This window comes from Patella vulgata, chromosome 5, assembly GCF_932274485.2.
Source record: "Patella vulgata chromosome 5, xgPatVulg1.2, whole genome shotgun sequence".
NCBI lineage: Eukaryota > Metazoa > Mollusca > Gastropoda > Patellidae > Patella > Patella vulgata.
Window position 1 is genome coordinate 1,984,969 of NC_065883.2, and position 20,919 is coordinate 2,005,887.

The 20,919-nt window shown below is 37.1% G+C and overlaps 2 protein-coding genes across 5 annotated transcripts in view; one reads left to right on the forward strand and one right to left on the reverse strand.

The window, feature by feature from the left end:
• Positions 1-144: 144 nt before the first annotated feature.
• Positions 145-7,114, forward strand: LOC126822748 (F-box/SPRY domain-containing protein 1). Of its 2 annotated transcripts, XM_050551805.2 has the most exons (5): positions 145-491; positions 1,815-1,884; positions 4,372-4,754; positions 5,889-6,084; positions 6,435-7,114. In XM_050551805.2, exons 2-5 carry the CDS (start codon positions 1,845-1,847, stop codon positions 6,755-6,757), a joined length of 942 nt encoding a protein of 313 aa, XP_050407762.2. In that variant the 5' UTR covers positions 145-491; positions 1,815-1,844; the 3' UTR covers positions 6,758-7,114. The 2 variants fall into 2 exon arrangements, with proteins under 2 accessions (XP_050407762.2, XP_055957248.1); XM_056101273.1 differs by lacking the exon at positions 145-491 and having other exon boundaries at positions 1,460-1,884.
• A 7,032-nt stretch (positions 7,115-14,146) lies between these two features.
• The window catches only part of LOC126821648 (interaptin), a 121,354-nt gene continuing 114,581 nt past the window's right edge, over positions 14,147-20,919 (reverse strand). For 2 of the 3 annotated variants that reach the window (XM_056101015.1, XM_056101014.1), the window contains 2 exons: positions 19,346-19,405; positions 14,147-18,084 (listed from right to left, as the gene is read on the reverse strand). In XM_056101015.1, coding sequence (XP_055956990.1) covers positions 15,113-18,084; positions 19,346-19,405 — 3,032 coding nt within the window. In that variant the 3' untranslated portion in view covers positions 14,147-15,112. Of the gene's footprint in view, positions 18,085-19,345; positions 19,406-19,973; positions 20,430-20,919 lie in introns of all 3 variants that reach the window. The other variant, XM_056101016.1, reaches the window with a different exon arrangement.

Consider the following 20,919-nt stretch of genomic DNA (forward strand, 5'->3'; position numbering starts at 1 on the left):
ATATGTATGAAACTGTTCCAGTAATATGACTATAATTATAGCGCTGACAACCGCATTTATTACCAACCAGGGTCGGACAGGTCCTCGGACCATCGAACGTGGTCTAAGGGCCCATTTTTCCAATCGGGGAACCTATAGGCCCCGATTGGAAAAATCGATGGTAACGCGTTGCTAATGAAACAATCTTGATGTTATATACTACAAGATAAATTGAACGATTTACCGTAAACAACTTATTGAATAATCTGATAATCCGATCTCACAGAACAATACTAATTAATTAATCCGCTGTTATTGTCATTCATGCGTTGTGTTGCTCACTGATCAGTCACGGTGGTGGTTATTTGTTGTGTGGTCATCGTAATGATCACAGGGCTAGACTATTTATTGACCAGTACTTATCTCACAAAGGTCAGCTTTGGTGGACGTAGACGTTAAATAAAGCTATTTCACACACATAGGTTATATTATTTATTGATATCAGATTACAGGTAAGTCGTACATGTTATTTTATATTAAAGATACATTAGTTAAGAGTTTAATAAAGAGTTGGCCATTCTTGCTATAATAATTCAAAAATAGATGATAAAAAAGGAAAATGTTGAAAATCTCAGTCAAATTACTTTGTTCTGAACGGAATTGTCACTGTTAGAAGTTCGGACTAGAAATAGACATCAATTCTGTCTGCACCGTGATGAGAATTTCATACTTGGCACATGTGAATTTTACTATAATTTTCTCATGCCAAATGAACTGGATATAGGCCTTTTAAATGAAATATGTATCTTACAATAGCTTATTAGTGGAATGGTTTAACACTCGATCAATGAAAATAATGGCTACTGAGAGAATTGCGTGATAAATAAATAATCAACGACAACAATAACTAATAAATAAATAATTAAAGAGGCATGTATGTAATATTTAGATAAAGAGCTCATCTTTCTTGCTATAATAGTTCAACGAATAGATACCCGTTAGGTATTGTATTTAGGAAATGAAATAAAAGGAAATGAAATGGGGTTTAACGTCCTTCTGTTTTGCTCCGAACTGGGCTAATGAAGACGGGCATACGCCATACAGTGCGCTATGAGGGAAATTTTGCCTGGGCAGCGGCTCTACGGCCTACTCTTATATCGAATTCCAACTGTCAAGGGATCTTTTACGTGCACGCCTTCCTTCCTGCATCTCTGACAAGTGGGAACTACGCTGGAAAATCTGGGTGAACTTTCTCGGCCAAAGCAGGGATCGAGCACCCGACGTCCAGGCTAGCGAGTCAGCGTCTTACTCACTTAGCTACCGTGACCCTCTTGTATTTAGGAAAAAGAAGCGAAACAATACTACTCCTACACAAAATGATGTCAGTTAGGGTTTGTATTTATGGTAACGGGGACATGTATACAAGATTTATGTATATAAGATTTAGTTAAAGAGCTCACCTTTCTTGCTATAAAAGTTTTAAAGTTGATAATGAAAAATTAATATATTAAAATTGTCATGGAAATTACTTTATTCTGGGCGAAATTATGACTGTAAGAAGAAATTGATGAACATTCTTTTTACTTCTCCAACCACAAGAAATGATGCCGGTTGTGTATGTAGGAAGTGAGGGACGGGGGACAATGCGAATCTATCAACACGAAAGGATGCCAGTTAGGTTTTGTGTTTAGGGACAGGGAGCGAAACAATGCGACTCCTTCTATATACACGAAATGATGTCAGGTTTCGTATTTAGGAAAAGGGGGCACCACCTCCCCAATTTACACGAAATGATGCCTAAAAATCTTATAAAAGATATATTTTTTATGTTTCAGCTTACGTGGTCTTTAACTTCACCACACATCATGGGTATACTTGTCAGCACCTCGCATGGAAATAACTCGGGTGAGTAACTTATTCTCTATAGACACAGACGTAATGGAGTTATGGCGGCTCGGAGAGAGAGAGAGAGAGAGAGAGAGAGGGGGGGGGGATTAGGTCGCATCGGGACTTGCATATTGTTCAACTTTATTTCAATAATTCGACTGCACGCAGGGGTCTTTAGCAGTAGGAGGAAACCGGTGGACCCCATACGTATAATCTGCAAATCGACACCGCACCATTTCCCCCACACCCTCTGTCAACGCCCATTCCTTCGGTTGACAAGAAAAACTTGTAGGTGAAATAATGTAAGACTTTAAACCCAATTTTCTTCCACAATGTAACCTCGACCTCTGATTATCTATGGAAGGGTATCGCTGCCAATATTAAATGCTCTGCTACAATGTCTTTTTCATTGATTATGTGTAAAGGGTACAATGTACAAAGTCCTAATACCGGTAATGATAAAGTCAAAATACCTCTAAGGCAAGAGTTAAATGTAAAACGTCAAATTTTAAGTGTTAAATGACAAATGTTTTGTGGAAAAATGCTTTTTTTGACGTGTCTACATTTTACACTTCTCTCATTACATTTTACATTTACGCTCTGCCACATCCCATTTGTCCTTCACGCTTTCTACATAGCAGCTTTCGCAAATCATCAACTTGCATATGCAAATTTAGGATATCACGTGACTTATTAACATATACGGAAACCTGGCACACTATAAGCCAGAACAAGGATATTCACGACACTATATACAGGAAATCAGCCTAGCACACAATAAGAAATTTACTTACCTTGTCACTTTGGATGGTATTTTACCATGATTACGGGGTGTGGGTGTGGGGGCTGTGCAATGTCAAAATACGAAATTCCAGGTATCATGTTACATATTAGTAAAAAGCACGTTCTGTTTGTAAATATGTAAATAGTTTTCTGGTACAATCGTATTTTCATAATTCAAATCCAATAAATATCACACTATTTAAGAGGTATTCAAGTAAAAATACTGGTCTAAATACGAAATTCCAGTACCATGTTACGTATCACTGATTGTTCGTTTCAAATATGCAAATAATTTTCTCGCACATTCATATTTGCTTAACTTTACAAAATAAGATTAAAGGTGAAGTGAAGGAAGGGTGGGGGGGGGATAAACTAAATTAAAATAAAGATACGGGGCTTAATCAAAAATTCTCTATGTCCATACTAAAAAATGTATAGTGATTCCTCTCTTTAAATATATTATTTATTTGTTGGGCACAATGCTTATATATTGTTATTTTTTAAATGGATCAAAGTAGGCTACTCAACTCTGTTTATAGAGAGACCGGAAAGAATGGGGGGAGGGGCGTTTAAAATATCAAAATACGGGTATTAATACGAAATTCCAGTTATTGTGTTTTAAATTACTGTAAAGTATTTTTCTTTGGCTGTTTGAATCTATCAATTATTTCCTGGCACATTCATGATTACGCACGGTCGTCTAGATAGCTTTTGATTGTGTGTGGGGGGTTGGATGGCCGAATGGTTAGCACGTGCGTGCTGTATCATAAAGCTTGTCATTGAGTCAACTGGCGTGGTTTCGAATCCCCGGTCGTACGTGACAAGGAGTAGGGTCGCTTGTCCAACCTCGTGGGTTTTCTCCGGGCCCCCGGTTTCCTCCCACGACGAAAGACTCCTACGCGCAAGCGAATTATTGAAATAAAATTAAACCATATGTTAGTACCGAAATGACCTAGTTTGTGTGGAGTGGACGTTAAACCCTATTTCTCTCTTTTCTCTCTTATGGTGTGCCAGCTTGATTTACTGCTATCGTGCGGTGAATATGGTGTGCCAGCTTGATTTACTGCTATCGTGCGGTGAATATCCTTATAGTATGCTGGTTTATAGTGTGCCGGGTTTCCGTATATGTTAATAAGTCACGTGATATCCTACATTTACATATGCAAGTTGATGTTGTGCGAAAGCTGCTATGTAGAAAGCGTGAAGGACAAATGGGATGTGGCAGAGCGCAAATGTAAAATGTAATGAGAGAAATGTAAAATGTAGACACGTCAAAAAAAGCATTTTCCCACAAAATATTTGTCATTTAACACTTAACATTTGACGTTTTACATTTAACTCTTGCCTTAGAGGTATTTTGACTTTATCGTTATCGTTATTAGGACTTTGTACATTGTACTTTGTACATATAATCAATGGAAACGACATTGTCGCAGAGCATTTAATATTGGCAGTGATACCCTTCCATAATTATCAGCTTAATTCGCCACAGGCAAAGATGTGGTGGGTTTTTTTCTTGATCGCTTGTCCCCGCTTGTCCCCTGAATTACGGTCGATACAACGAAAGGTCAAGCCGGAGTGCTCGGGACCGTTAAAGACTTTGATAGCTGTTAAACGGAAGTAACGTCATTTAAAGGGTAACACCGGGGACCGGTGAAATCCGTCAAAAATTCATCGCAGTTCCAATTATCATTACTATTTTTATTATTATTATTATTACAGCTATCACAGAAGTGCCACCAACATGGGTCTGTACACTGCAACTTACAGCTGAGAACAACCAAGACAAACTCTCTTCCCATTCCGATGGATTCTTCTCGGCTAATAGTTTCACAGTCGTCCGAACCAGAGAAGGGAGTTTTCACTCAGATGGCGCCAGGTGGAGCCGGGGTTTTACTTCCGGTAAACACAAGTTCACCATCGTATATCCAGAGACACATCGTGGAACAGAAGCGTCAGTAGGCGTGGGCCTCATCACAGCTCCATTGTTTGCTAAAGGTCGTCTTACTTTGGTGGGAATGAAACGAGACTCCTGGGGAATTGATCTGAGGACAAGACGTGCCATTCATATGGGAAAAATTGTAAAGAAATATCCAAAGACTGGGGTAAGTCTACACAATAAATACATTAGCTCGCTTATGGTTCAGTTCACCTAGGGTGTTATCGCAGTGTCTCCTAGGAGATTTGTCGGAAAAACCAGTTTAGCATTTGATGAATATGGAAGAGCGAGTAGGAAATTTTCGTGATTGGAGGCACAATAATGGTACCGCTAAGGAGCATTTGTATTCTATTCCTGTTGCACCTGGGTTCACCACACTTGGGTACCACACTTGTGACAGTTTCCTTTTACAGTCTTCAACGGGTCAATATAGGTCCAGGAATAGTGTTGTGCAGTGTTTAACACAATTTAGCATGGTGAACCATTGATGTAACACCATCCTTACACAACCACACCCGTACACATAGATCTGTATCAAACTCACGTTGAACGTCATATTCCATCTCACTCAACAATCGTATACACAATGGGCGCCTTTTTGCCCAGCAATCTGTCCGCTGTAGTCAATCAGAAAAAAGATGGTCCAATACTAACTCAATCTGATTAAAACACAGATCCTATTTCGTTTCGTTTTTTATAGTTCAAAATTTCGTTTTACTTGTCTTTACTACTCTAGGATCTTTAAGAGTTGTTATATAACCCTGTGATCTAAATGATGTGAGGGACTAGCCAATGAAACGGTCTGTTACGGCAAGTTTTTGGCGCGAGATCCACGAAACTGTGTGTAACCCACTAGAAACATCAACATCAACATCCACTACAACTGGTCAGATCGTCATGTAGCAGAGGCCATCGAAAGTATAAAATAAAAACCGAAACGAAATATAGATCTGTATTTTAATCATTCAAATTACTTTATTCTGGGTAAAGTTCATACTCCTCGCAGTATTTCGTTTGATTAGACTTAATCACGCTCAAGCACTGCCGTAATGAAAGCAAAGACACACTCCCTCAAAGCTCAAGTACCATAAGTTAATCCAGCAATGGCCAGAGAGGGATTTCTCGGACCATTGCTTCAGGAATATGGGTAACGTTATGACTATTTGAAGATATGGCGTTGATCAATTATTATCTATGTCATAATAATTATTTATATAACTTTTGAAGCCAGAAATAGACCTACAATAGGAAAATTTAGATTTGACATAATGTATCTTTAACAATTGGGCTGTTTTTACAGGAAATGCTACCAGAGAAGTTTTACATGTATTTAGACATGGAATCCGGTACGTTACAATTTGCTTCAGACGATGGATATTATGGTACAGCTATAAGTGGTATTAAATGTAAAACTGGTGGAGAACCTGTTTATCCCATGCTATCAGCTGTTTATCCTGGTGCTACCATTAATATGACATACAATGGTGAAGCTATAGGTAAGATAGAAAGACATTTTCAGATAATATCCCGAATAATGATCGATGAACAGCCCTCGCCCGTCAGAGACGGACTGGGGGACAGATAGCACATTTCGGTGTCCCTTTTTTATCTGCGACGTGGGGCGAGAAATGTCCTAAAAAACTGAATGGGAATGATGCTTTCTGAAGTATATCCTCATCAATGTTTCTAACTTATTTATAATTTAGCGTGCGACAATCTTACCAATTCATCAAGGGACACCAACCAAAATGCGTGAGAACATTAACTTTGACCTACTCTTATAGTACATTTGTGAACCTCGGATTTTCGTCCCACCCAGTTTATGTTCATAGCTTTCTATTTTTAGATCCCATGTTGCATCAAATGAATCAACAGCAACAGCAAATGCAGCAACAGGCGATTTATGATCAACACAACCATCTTTATCAACAACAACAGCAACAACAATATTATCAGCAGCAGCAGCAAATGCAAATGCAACAAATGGGAACAGCCACAGCTCAACCACAGATGATATATAATCCTGCTATACCAAGTGCGCCAGTAGAAGAAACGACACAAGCTACACCACAAGATACTCCTCAAACTGTACCACAAGATACTCCCCAAGCTGCACCACAAGATACTCCCCAATCTGCACCACAAGATACTCCCCAAGGGACGGATTAAAGCAATTAAATACCCATATAGCCAGCAGATACATGGGTATGTGTGTCAAAGAATAAAACATCGACAGAAATGTATTAAGTTATTTTAACAAAAAAGAAAAACCCCAAAAGTCGAAAAAAGATTATTTAGCTCATCATATCATTTCGCCGTTTCTCGGATTTATGATGCAAAGTTGTGTTCTGCACTACTGAACATGTTGGCGCTGTAATTTTAACAGTATTGACATTCAGCCTTGCTAAACCCATGTCTGTATCTAAGCATTGTAAAAATTCTCTAGACCAGTTCGTCTATTTATATTCATATACTTCACCGTCTATGTAAAGAGACAGGTCTTAATCCTGATATCAGAACATTGACGATACTGTGATACAAAACTATAAAAAGACAATGTACATTATATCAAGTCATCGTTTTATTTTATTATTTATTAAATAAAAATATAAATATAAATGTTTTTCAAACTTTCTTTAAGTTAGTTTCATAAAAGCCTGATATATTTCCAATATTCTCAGTATGGAAAATAAAATTCAGCTATGGCGAATTCTCGGCTAGGTTTAAGAACAGTGGAGGAAGATTCAAATCTCCACATAATCACTGAGGTAGGATGGTGTAGACTTAGTTCGTGAGATTTCTCAATGTCTGTAAAATAGACGATAAAACTATGAATAACATATTAAAGGAAATCTCGCGGAATGGACTAAACAAGTGAATCAACAAGAAACTTCCTAAGATACATCGTAAGTGGCAACAGAAGATGCTTCACAAGAAACCCCCACAAGATAGTATCACAAGAGATTCCCCAAGTGGCTCCGCAAGAAACACCCCTAGAGGCTCTACAAGATACTTCCCAAGAGGCCCAACTTGATACTCCCCGATTCGCCGTACAAGATACTCCCCCAGTGGCTCCACACGATACTTCGTTTGACGGTGTATCGGGACACCATAAGCATGGATTCAAATAATGGCCGAAGTACCAGATAATGAGAAATATAGACAACTGGCCGACTATATGGTTACGCAACGGTTAGACGACCAATTTACACAGATACAATGGAACCACAACCAAACCACGCGAAGAACCAACAAGGGATGGCACGCGCCACGGACGCCTAAAAACATTAATTAGAAAACCTCATCCTAATACAAATCTGAATAAAAATATTGCTTATTAAAAAAAAATACTGGACAGGCGACCATTCTCCTTGTAAAGTTCAAGTTGGGAATCTAAACGACATCACCTTACTCAATGACAGACCTTATGATCAAACGCCAAAGCTTTAATCATTCGGCTACCCGACGCCTTAGATATGAAATGGAGTTTGGGGGCTTTGAGGCCAATTTTGCTCGGGCAGCGGCACTACGGCCTTGTTGTATATCGAGTGGTTGTCCCAACCGAATGACTAGACACTGCCCATGACACCCTCCCCCAATCAGCCCTGTACTGTATCAAGCGTGAGAATAAATTTGATTTAAAAAACCAATATAGTTAAAGATGCATTTTGTAAGATTTTGCTAAAGAGCTGAAATTTCCCCTCCATAATGCATAAAAAATTGACAATGAAGACAGAAAATTTTAGTCTGTTTGGATAATAGCCTTGCTACCGTTGTTACGATAGTAAACAAAGTCTCGATTATCCAGTCTTTAATTAAATCATTTACTGTCAATAGTTTTAAATCCGTTGAAAATCTAGATCATCCGATGGCATCGAGAGTTAATAATAGTCTTGGCAAGTTAATAAATGTCTAATTAATAATTTATATAACATTTAAGGCCTTAAGAAATACCCGTATTAGGCAGATTTAGCTCTTGATAAATGTATTTTGAAGGACAAGAAACTAACTGAGATACAGAAAAAATTGTTTTCGTCATTTGAAGTAAGTAAGTTTAAACGCGTTATGCTCTAGCTATATTATTTGTATGTGAATAATGGACAGAGTAATACAAGTCGCTTAAAATGATCAAATGGTATGATATAAGCGTTATTAATGACACGGGGCAGTATAAATTACACAGTGTGGCTTTCAACTGGTATTTACAGTTTAAGTAATCATATTGAAGAACATTAAGAGAGAGAGAGGGGGGGGGGGGGTGACACACAGTAGATCATTTCGGGACTAACATATGGTTCAATTTTATTTCGATAAATCATTCCTATTGTAATGGATCTTTGACAATCAATATATATTTAAGATTTATGGACACCTTGTTGAAAATCGTTGGTCTTCTCCTTATGTACGGGTGTAAGGCGAAACCACTCCTGAAAGGCACATATCTATTCCATCCTTGGATCCCCACGGTACCAATTTTACCATGAACGCCAGAAACAAGTATTTGAAATTTGATCTGACATGTCTAAAAAGGATGTTGTGGCACTCGCCTTAATTCTTAGGTCTAAAATCCCGAGCTTACCCCACCCCCACCCTCTCCAGCCCGTTTAAGAATGCATTTATGGCAAGGTTTGTGGGCATTTGTGTTGAAGATTTTCATTGTCCAACTTTTCCAAACGCCCCCAAACCTTGTCCGCTATTTAGAATTGGTTATCAACAATGTAGACCTATGCATCAATTCAGGATTGATTGCCTGTGTAATTGACTAAATATACTTGAACAAATTGCAGCATTATTTTTATATTCAAAATTCTCAATTTGCTGGAATCCCTCACGTTTACGAGACAAATCTGTCCGATTTAGCTCCAATGAAGCAAGAAAAGAGCTCCATTTCATTTGAAATAATTAAATGAGTGGAAATTCTTACCTTTCCAATATGTTGAAGTCTGAGTTTTACAAGAAGATTAAACGAGTCCTCCCGTGTACCCTGTCTGCAATCATCTGATTGAATAACAGTTGTATTTAAGGCTTTATGCAGTAATATAGGCCAAGTATTAAGTTTCAACCCTTATAGTTATAATATGCACGCTACAATGCACAATGTATGTATAATTATAAATTACAGTTTGCATCGAATCGTTTTCCATTTGGAGTGTTCCCACTTTGCCGGAAAGTTTTGATGTCAAATTTTGCCGCTAATCCAGAGTTCTGTTCCTATACTGGGCTAATGAAGACGGGCATACGCCATACAGTGTGTGCTGCGAGGGAAATATAGCCAGGACAGAGGCACGTCGTTTTTGGTCCCATACGACATGACCATACGTTGTCCTTTGTCAGGCCTTCCGTCCTGCATCGCTGATAAGGGGGGGACCACGCAAGAAAATCCGATGAAATTTCTGGATCAGCACAGCCACTTTAGTTCCCGCAACAATGGGATTTAGCATCCGCTCAACAACTGCTTAATGTGGCAATGTAGAATGCAGGTGGCATATATGAGAAGGGGTATTGGGTGTTCCAATATAGTAGGAATACCCAGGTTGGTGCTGGACACACGTCGTTATTTATTGCTAACGAGTATTCCCACTATTTTTATCAGAATAACACTGTGCTCGGGAAGTATTCATGGATTGTCTCCCTTGCGTGTTTGGTTCCAATTTGAGTGTAGTCTGCACCAGGTCAGTAACCTTTCACGACTTCTCCTCGAGCCATTCACTTGATAGTTGAGCGGCTTACCGCGTCCTTATTTTGTGTGATTTATCTTCAGGGGATTGTGTTCTGGGTTTGTTTATATTTGTGTGTGGTACCGCCCTCCTACAGTTACTGTTATACATTCATTTCAAAACCCGAAGGTTACAGATCGGAACAGTAAATGAAATAATTGAGGGTAAGAAATAAATGCCATGTGCGACTAAATACATGGATGATTTGTAATCAACCCACGAGAAAGTGGACGCTTGTTGAGGATTGGTAATTATTTTGTTTAATTACTTCAAAAGTCTATTAAAGGTATTCTATTTGTTTAATTACCACAATTGTCTATTGAAACTATTCTATTTGTTTAATTACTACAATAGTCTATTGAAACTATTCTATTTGAATGCATCTATGATATTGATTTTTATACATTGTGTCATTGCGGACACAATTTTATAAGTTCTATTGAAGTATAATGGATTACTTCTACGTCACTGTGACATAATCATAGTGGCGGGGATGGGGAATCGGTGAGCCAAATATTGGAGAACTCTTGTGTATATGGGCTGTCCGATGGAAATGACTTCAGGTGGACGGGAGTTCATTGAAGTACATTGTATCCATATGTTTGTGAATACACAGGTGAGCTTCTCCACGTAACGTTCTTCTATCAGTAATACTCCTGTCACCTAACTGTAGACATTCCTTCCTTGTCCGCTCCCTATCTTCCTTTACCCTATCTTGTCTACGCCCATATACCCACTTGTAGGCGTTCCTTGTCCCCCCAAATCTTCATTTACCCCCACGCCCCCAACACTGTAGAATTATAATGTCTGTCCGCATCTATCCATTTACCCACATGTAGGTATTCGTTGTCCGGTCCTTATCTTAAGGCTCTCACCCTACCCACCTAGCAACCTGTAGATATTCCGCCCACCACATAGCCATCCACTCTCACCTTCCCTTTACCCCATCTATAGGAGTTCCCCATAAATTTCTATCTTCCACTTTCCCCATCTGTAGACGTTCCTTGTAAATTTCTATGTCCCCTCTACCACATCTGTAGACGTTCCTTGTAAATTTCTGGGGGTTGGGTGGCCGAATGGTTAACGCGCGTTGCACCATAAGATCTGTCATTGAGTCAAGCGGCGTGATATCGATTCCCCGATTTTACGTGACAAGGAGTAGGATCGCCTGTCCAACCTCGTGGGGTTTCTCCGGGTCCTCCGTTTTTTTCCTACTGCTAAAGACCCCTACGCGCAACCGAATTATTGAAATAAAAGTTAACCATATCTAAGTCCCGAAATGACCCAGTTCGTTTCGAGTCGACGTTAAACCCCATTTCCCTCTCCCTCTCTTTACCCAATTATTGGCCCCGTCTCTCCGACCCGTTCGTCCCTAAATGAAGACCTCTAGCACCTATATTCTCGCTCCAATCGTGTTCACCGTATCTTTAATACCCTCCACAAATACTAATCCATTAATAGTTACATTTAAAGCCACCCATCGTCATTTTGAATATAAAATTAAACAGCATGCATTAGATCATGGAATTTGGGCCCGGGCTAATTTGGACCCCGGCTGATTTGGGCGAATGGTGCCCCTGGTGAATTTGGAGCCCGGGTATCCTGGTAGTAATCAATAAAATTCGGATAACTCGATCCACATTTATCTTTGCGATGCATAAAATGTAATAAATGATTACAAATATTTTCTTTCTAACAGAAACCAGACAAATATCACAGATAACAACGTTGTCTTATAACTGTCCTAGCACTCTTATATACATGAAACGTACAGTCTTTATCGAATCTAGTCAAGGTATATTGATGTATAGGACTTTATCGAAACTAGTCAGTGTTTGTATATATTGATGTCCAGGACTCTGAGGTCACGGGTGGGATTCTTAAAATCGAGAAGAGATACAATAGGATTGTAAAAGCGAGAAATTAAATTTGAGGCCAATACCTCGAATTTTGCAAAACCCGAGTAAGAATAGTTTAAAGGAAATCGGGTTTAGCGTCCTATTCTTCACCATCAAAAGGATCTTTGACTCGGATATCACCGTCTCAAACTACCTCAGACCTTCTTGTGGTTAGTGACCCAGCACCATACTCTCTGAGACAATTAGTACCCAGGCTAAGGCTACAGATTAATTTAAATTTAAAGGTCGTGAAAGGGGATCACGTGGCTAAGTGGGTAAGACGCTGGCTCGCTAGCCTGGAGCTCGGGTGTTCGATCCCTGCATTGGCCGAGAAAGTTCATCCAGATATTCCGGCGTGGTCCCCCCTTGTCAGTGATGCAGGAAGGAGGGCCTGACAAGGACAGCTGTCTAGTCCTTCGGATGAGACGAAAAACCGAGGTCGCGTGTATACATTGTGTAATAGAATACATAAACTCATTTTATTAAAAAGATATTTTAATACTGGATAACATATTTACATGTACAACGTCATTGTGGTTAGATCTCGTGACATCTATGTAGCCTGTTCCCTCAGGTCTGCCAAGACCTCCTTCTCCCGGGGTCCAAGGGCAGACCGCCTTGCCCCAGGTCCGAGCTGAGTTCTCTCTAAGTCTCTCTCTGCGCCTCTTCTGTACTTCCCTGCCTGCTTCTAAACTAGGCTTTTTTATATCGGCTAGGGCACGCCATAGTTAATACCTTTAGTAATGAGAACTAATTATTAAGATTCACACATCTTATCTCTAGACAATATGTGTTAATGCTTGTTACCTAAATTTTATATACTTGTCTAAGACAAGCCGGCTATACATTGTTTGAATAACCCATTACATCTTACATAATACTATGTCATTAATCCCCACACATACAGATTAAATCTTACATGTACAAAAATATCATGAATTCAGAATATAATACTAAATTTAAGACCTCGAATGATATTGTATTACAATTGGAATGCACGTAAAAGATCCCTTGGCAGTTGGAATTCGATATAAGAGTAGGCGATAGTGCCGCTGCCCAGGCAAAATTTCCCTCATAGCACACTGTATGGCATATGCCCGTCTTCATTAGCCCAGTATAGGAGAAGAACAGTAGGACGTTAAACCCCATTTCATTTAATTTACAGGTCGTGAAGCTAGATTTGAGAAAAATGGGAGATAATCCGAATTCAACTGGTGTTATCCAGACTGCTGACGTCACATCTTACATGGATTGTTTGATAGTTTGTATAGAAACGACCGATTGTAGTTACGTCATTCTACTTTATAACTTATGCACAATCTATTAGTACTATGGTAGATTAATGACTGGTTGTAGTTACGTCACTCTACTTTATAACTTATGTACAATCTAGTATAACCATGGTAGATTAACGGACAAACAGATTTGCTTACACACAATAAAAAATTTAAAATCACGACACGACTTTGTGTACTCTATGGTTTTGAGCAACCTTGACACAACATTTGGTTCAATTGTATTTCCAAAATTGGCTTGCGCATAGGTGTCTTAACATGGGATAAAACTAGAGGACCGGGAGAAACCCCAAGAGGCTAGACGGGTGACCTTACTCTTTGTCGGGTAAAATCGGCGAATCCTGGTGTTGGCCTTGAAATCATCAGTGGTGCAGGACAGACAGAAGTCCCTTCAAGGGACAACGGATAGGTGTTCGGATGGGACAGGAGAATACCCATTTTGGAATTAAAAACACAGCCCCCCCCCTCCCCACATTATATACTAAACCTCATGTGTTTGAAAGCCAATAGTACAAAGGAAATTTGTTTTTTATCAATTGGGGTTGATTTCTAAGGCCAATAGAAATAAATATAACCGTATAAATATACCCCCCCTCCCCCAAACACACACTCACACTCACTTACTCTACCCAAAACAAATAGAAGAAGGATTTGCTAATAATAATTATTCAGTTTACAAAGTTCCAGATAAAAATATTATTACATAACACTGTTAATATATAATGTCTTATATTACAACTAATATTTATTATTATATAACAATGTCACTATATAATGTCTTATATTACAATTAATAAATATTATTATATAACACTGTTAATATATAATGTCTTATATTACAACTAATAAATAAATTTAATACTTAAAGTATTTTCCTTACAGCATCAGATAGATGCTATCGTCAAAATCATATCAAGAAATTTGACGTGACAATAAACAGGGCATACACCCGTTTAAAATTGTGTACCTCTTGTCAAATTGTGTTTTATATAAGGAGCCGCGGTGACTCAATGAATAAGACACTGGCACGCTAACCAGAAGGTCTCGAGTTCGCTCCTGGTGTTGGCCCAGAATGTTCTTCGGGACTTCCCCTTGTCGTTGGTCGGTGATGCAGGACGGACAAGAAAGAACAGCGTCCGGTCGTTCGGACCAGAAAAGTTTAATTATATGAAGAACATTTATAGAAAAATTTGACTATATGAACATTTACAGAACAAATTGACTCTATTAACATTTATTGAAAAATTTGACTCTATTACCATTTACATCAAAATTTGAATACATGAACATTTACAGAAAAAATTGACTACATGAACATTTACAGAAAAATTTGACTACATGAACATTTACAGAAAAATTTGAAGATTTATAGAAAAATTTGATTATTAACTTTTAAAGAAAAATTTGACTCTATTAACATTTATAGAAAAAATGGCTATATGAACATTTATAGAAAAAATTGATTATTTTAAAATTTATAGAAAAGTATGGATATATCAAAATTTGTGACCTTTACTCTATTTTGGATATGATTTGAAGGGGAGATAACAACCATAATTGATCTAGATAATACAGTTAACTGACACAAATAAACAATAAATAATATTACACGAATCACAATTTTAACTTTTCTTCTAATAATTTAATCTTTTCGTCGGATTCTTCTGAATACCTACAACAATCTACAGGTGTTTTACCTGATCTGTTTATACTCTTTACATCTAAACCAAGATCGAGTAAATACTGTACAGTATCAAGACAACCGTATATACAAGCTAGATGTAACATATTGTTACTGTCCTCATCTATATCATCTATATTACCACCATTATCTATTATCATTTTAATTTTAGAAACGGGTTCAATTTGTGACTCACTACAGTACAGTATTGGTGTTTGACTATTAAAACCTCTACTATGAACATCTAAACCAAGATCAAGTAAATACTGTACAGTTTCAAGACGACCAAACGTACAAGCTAGATGTAACATATTGTTACTGTCCTCATCTATATCATCTATATTACCACCATTATCTAGTATCATTTTAATTTTAGAAACGGGTTCAATTTCTGACTCACTACAGTGCAGTATTGGTGTTTGACTATTAAAACCTCTACTATGAACATCTAAACCAAGATCAAGTAAATACTGTACAGTTTCAAGACGACCAAACGTACAAGCTAGATGTAACATATTGTCACTGTCCTCATCTATATCATCTATATTACCACCATTATCTAGTATCATTTTAATTTTAGAAACGGGTTCAATTTGTGACTCACTACAGTACAGTATTGGTGTTTGACTATTAAAACCTCTACTATGAACATCTAAACCAAGATCAAGTAAATACTGTACAGTTTCAAGACGACCAAACGTACAAGCTAGATGTAACATATTGTCACTGTTCTCATCTATATCATCTATATTACCACCATTATCTAGTATCATTTTAATTTTAGAAACGGGTTCAATTTGTGACTCACTACAGTACAGTATTGGTGTTTGACTATTAAAACCTCTACTATGAACATCTAAACCAAGATCAAGTAAATACTGTACAGTTTCAAGACGACCAAACGTACAAGCTAGATGTAACATATTGTCACTGTTCTCATCTATATCATCTATATTACCACCATTATCTAGTATCATTTTAATTTTAGAAACGGGTTCAATTTGTGACTCACTACAGTACAGTATTGGTGTTTGACTATTAAAACCTCTACTATGAACATCTAAACCAAGATCAAGTAAACACTGTACAGTTTCAAGACGACCATACTTACAACCTAGGTGTAACATATTGTCATTGCCTCTATCTATATCATCTATATTACCACCTTTATCTAGTATTATTTTAATTTTAGAAATGGGTTCAATGTCTGATAGACTGCAGTATAATATTGGTGTTGCACCATTAAAACCTCTACTATGAACATCTAAACCAAGATCGAGTAAATACTGTACAGTATCAAGACAACCGTATATACAAGCTAGATGTAACATATTGTTATTGTTTGTATCTCTATCATCTATATTACCACCTTTATCTAGTATCATTTTAATTTTAGAAACGGGTTCAATTTGTGACTCACTACACTTTAGTATCGGTGTTCGACCATTAAAACCCCTACTATGAACGTCTAAACCAAGATCAAGTAAATACTGTACAGTTTCAAGACGACCGCATATACAAGCTAGGTGTAACATATTGTCACTGTCCTCATCTATATCATGTATATTACCACCTTTATCTAATATCATTTTAATTTTAGAAATGGGTTCAATGTCTGATAGACTGCAATTTAATATTGGTGTTGGACCATTAAAACCTCTACTATGAACGTCTAAACCAAGATCGAGTAAATACTGTACTGTTTCAAGACGACCGAACCTACAAGATAAGTGTAACATATTGTCACTGTCCTCATTTATATCATCTATTTTACCACCATTATCTAGTATCATTTTAATTTTAGACACGGGTTCAATTTGTGATAGACTGCAATGTAATATTGGTGTTAGACCCTTAAAACCCCTACTATGAACGTCTAAACGAAGATCAAGTAAATACTGTACAGTATCAAGACAACCGTATATACAAGCTAGATGTAACATATTGCTATTGTTTTTATTTATATCATCTATATTACCACCTTTATCTAATATTATTTTAATTTTAGACACGGGTTCAATTTGTGATAGACTGCAATATAATATTGGTGTTAGACCATTAAAACCCCTACTATGAACATCTAAACCAAGATCGAGTAAATACTGTACAGTTTCAAGACGACCGTATATACAAGCTAGATGTAACATATTGTTATTGTTTTTACTTATATCATCTATATTACCACCTTTATCTAGTATCATTTTAATTTTAGAAACGGGTTCAATTTGTGACTCACTACAATATAATATTGGTGTTCGACCATTAAAACCTCTACTATGAACGTCTAAACCAAGATCGAGTAAATACTGTACAGTATCAAGACAACCGTATATACAAGCTAGATGTAACATATTGTTATTGTTTTTATTTATATCATCTATATTACCACCTTTATCTAGTATCATTTTAATTTTAGAAACGGGTTCAATTTGTGACTCACTACACTTTAGTATCGGTGTTCGACCATTAAAACCTCTACTATGAACATCTAAACCAAGATCAAGTAAATACTGTACAGTTTCAAGACGACCATATCTACAAGCCAGGTGTAACATATTGCTATTGTTTTTATTTATATCATCTATATTACCACCTTTATCTAATATTATTTTAATTTTAGACACGGGTTCAATTTGTGATTGACTGCAATATAATATTGGTGTCATGCCCCTTGCATACCTCTTATTTATATTATGACCAGATTCAATTAAATCTTTTAGATTATTTAAATCCCCCTTTAGGCACGCATCATCTAATGTAAGAAAGTTCGTCCTTGTCCTGGATGTGGTATTCTGTTCTTCGTCTGTATTACAACCTAGAATAGCTTCAGCCGTAGAACCCAAATCAGAGACGGTGCTAATAACTGGATGAATTTGTTGTTGACTGTTGCCATGGGAACATACATCTAAAAATAGATCATAACGTCATGACAATAGCCTAAAAAATAATTCTATGGGAACAACAATTATTAACCTCGGATATGAATAAAATAAAATGGAGTTTTATGGTACGTCAGTTCCAACCGGGTAACATGGCGCCAAACATATGGTGATTTTAACGAGACAAATTAAAAATTCATATACATAAATAAAAACAACTATCACATATATGAAATGAAATGAAATGGGGTTTAACGTCCTACCGTTCTGTTCCGACTGGGCTAAAAAAGACGGGCATACGCCATACTATGTGCTATGAAGAAAATGTTTCCCGGACAGTGGCAATATGGCCTACTCTTATATCGAATTCCAACTGTCAAGGATGTGCTTTGAAAACATGTAACCCACAAAGCGGCTCTATGGCCTGCCAGTTATTTCCATTTCAACTTTCCTACTATTTGCCATGAGGGGAATTTTGCCCTGACAGCGGCACTAGGTTTAACTCTTACATCGAATTCCATCTGCGAAGGATTCTTTTCAGTGCGCGCCAATGTGTACACGAGACCTCGGGTTTCCGTCCCATCCGAATAACGTTGTGTTTTCCCTTTCCAGATTCCCTGTCCTGCACCACTGACAAGGGGGAATCACAGGTACACGGGACCTCAAGGTACAGGTAAACGAGCGAGAGCGTACCGTATTACTGATATTAAATATGATTAAAACTAACTAAATAAGAGTCCTTTATGTATATAAATAATTAAAATGGCAATATAGGTTATATATAATATGCAAATAATATCTATAATAAAAGTTTGGCTCTTTTAACAAGTTTCCATGTAGTGCCGGTTGAACAAATAAATAATGTAATGACTTGCAACGGTAATAATTTTATCTTGCGTTCTTGAGATACGAATTACAATATTATTAACTGTCAACAGAACTTGATATTGCTCAAATTCTGATGGAGGGTCTGAAAATGTGGTAAAAAGAGTATGACCAATACGAGAGCTACACAAAACAATCTTTGTCAGTCTCTCAAGAGAGACTTGGTGTGATGAAGTTTATTTATATCCGCAAGATCTCAAGAACTTTGCCATTGGTTATATCCTAGGAATGAATTTATCAATTTGTAATTAACCAAACAAAATCCACCATTTAGTAGACCGATGCATCGTGAAGATATTTTGATATGGTATGTCCCCTTGACTATACATTAAAATCTTATTTATAATCCGTACCTTTACAATCAACAGTTTCAGAAAAGTTTGTTGATGATATTTAACTTACCCAACGTTTCAATATTTTCATCTTCATCCAGATTTTCTCCGTGTTCAAGGGTGGTACTTTCTATAAAATATTTAAAAATAAAATGAAACAAAAAAAAATATATATTATTTTGTTTAACTCATTGCTGGGATATCAGCGCACATCTGCTTTCTACAGAATTGCCGAACACAAGAAATTGGGCAGTATCCCAAATTGAGCATGGAAAGTGTTCTTGGATCTTAAACGAATTTGCCCCAAATTAGTAGCTGGAGGTGGATGAGGTGGACCTTGTGATTAACAAAATAGATAAAAACTAGTCATATATTATGTAATCGCTATTTCAAACTAATCGTATTAAATCACGAGGTGTAATCGCTATCTTTAATATTGTTTTGGAGTTTTGGCAACTGGAGGTGGATGAGGTGGACCTTGTGATTAACGAACAAGAGAAAACTACTCATATTGTATGTAATCTCTATTACAAACTGATGTGATTAAATCTCGAGGTATTGAATGATAGCCATGAACGCATCCCATAGTTAGAGTGGTACTATAAAACTACCTCATTTATTGACTGCTGTAGAAAGAATCACAAAACATGGTGTACATTATTTTTGAGAAGACTAAATTCATAATATAAAACAATTACCGCCTTCTGCCGTCGCAGTTTTTTGCAGTAACGTGAAAAGATTTGTAATATCAGACTGTAGGTTAGGCAATTCATTTTCTCTACTGATTGTTGCTGTTTTTAAATCTTCCACACGTGACTCCAAATTCTTTATCTGGTTGAGGATTCTTTGTTGGTTTTCTCTTATTTCTTCGTGGTTCTTTAGAAGTTCATCTTCCCTTTCTCTTAGACGACTTATTTCTTGTAACTTCTCGTCTTTCTCCCTCTGTTGTTCGTTCTCCATCTTGGCCATCTTTTTTCTTAGTTCATCTAGCTCCATATTAATGCTTTCATTTTTTCTCTGTAACATCTGGAGATCGTGCTCCTTTTCTTTTACTGCTTTCCGAAAACCTTTTTCCTTTTCGTTCACCCATTCCATTAGTGCTTCCCGTTCTTCTATTAATCTTAGTTCCTCGCAGTGTTGATTGTTTGACTCTCCTGAAACACACAGAATGTAGATTTTGTCAACAATTTAAAAGCTTAATTGCTTTGGTTAAACGTGTTTCTGTTTCCATTAAAATATTCTACGAGTATAGGAAGATTCAAACCCATTTCTCAAATCTCATTTTTTTTTGTTTACAGTCCTGGTGCCTATTTATATTTTTGCTAAAATATCAATTTTCTCAATAATCCATACCAAGTGAGTATTAATATTGATTATTTAACATTTAATTAAGAAAACAAAATCAAAATACAAACGTTAGATAATATCCTGACTTGGATTCTATCGGATTTGAAAAAGGCATATCAATAATTTTTCGCTCACAACCAAATGGTTGCGTCCTTGTATTGTGAGTAGCATAGATCGATAACACTTACATATATCTTTTTCACTAGACCCTACTGAACGGAATCAGAGATGCCGCTTTTATAATATTGTAGTGATTCTATAGAGCTAAAATGACGCATGGGGACCTTAAACATTGTC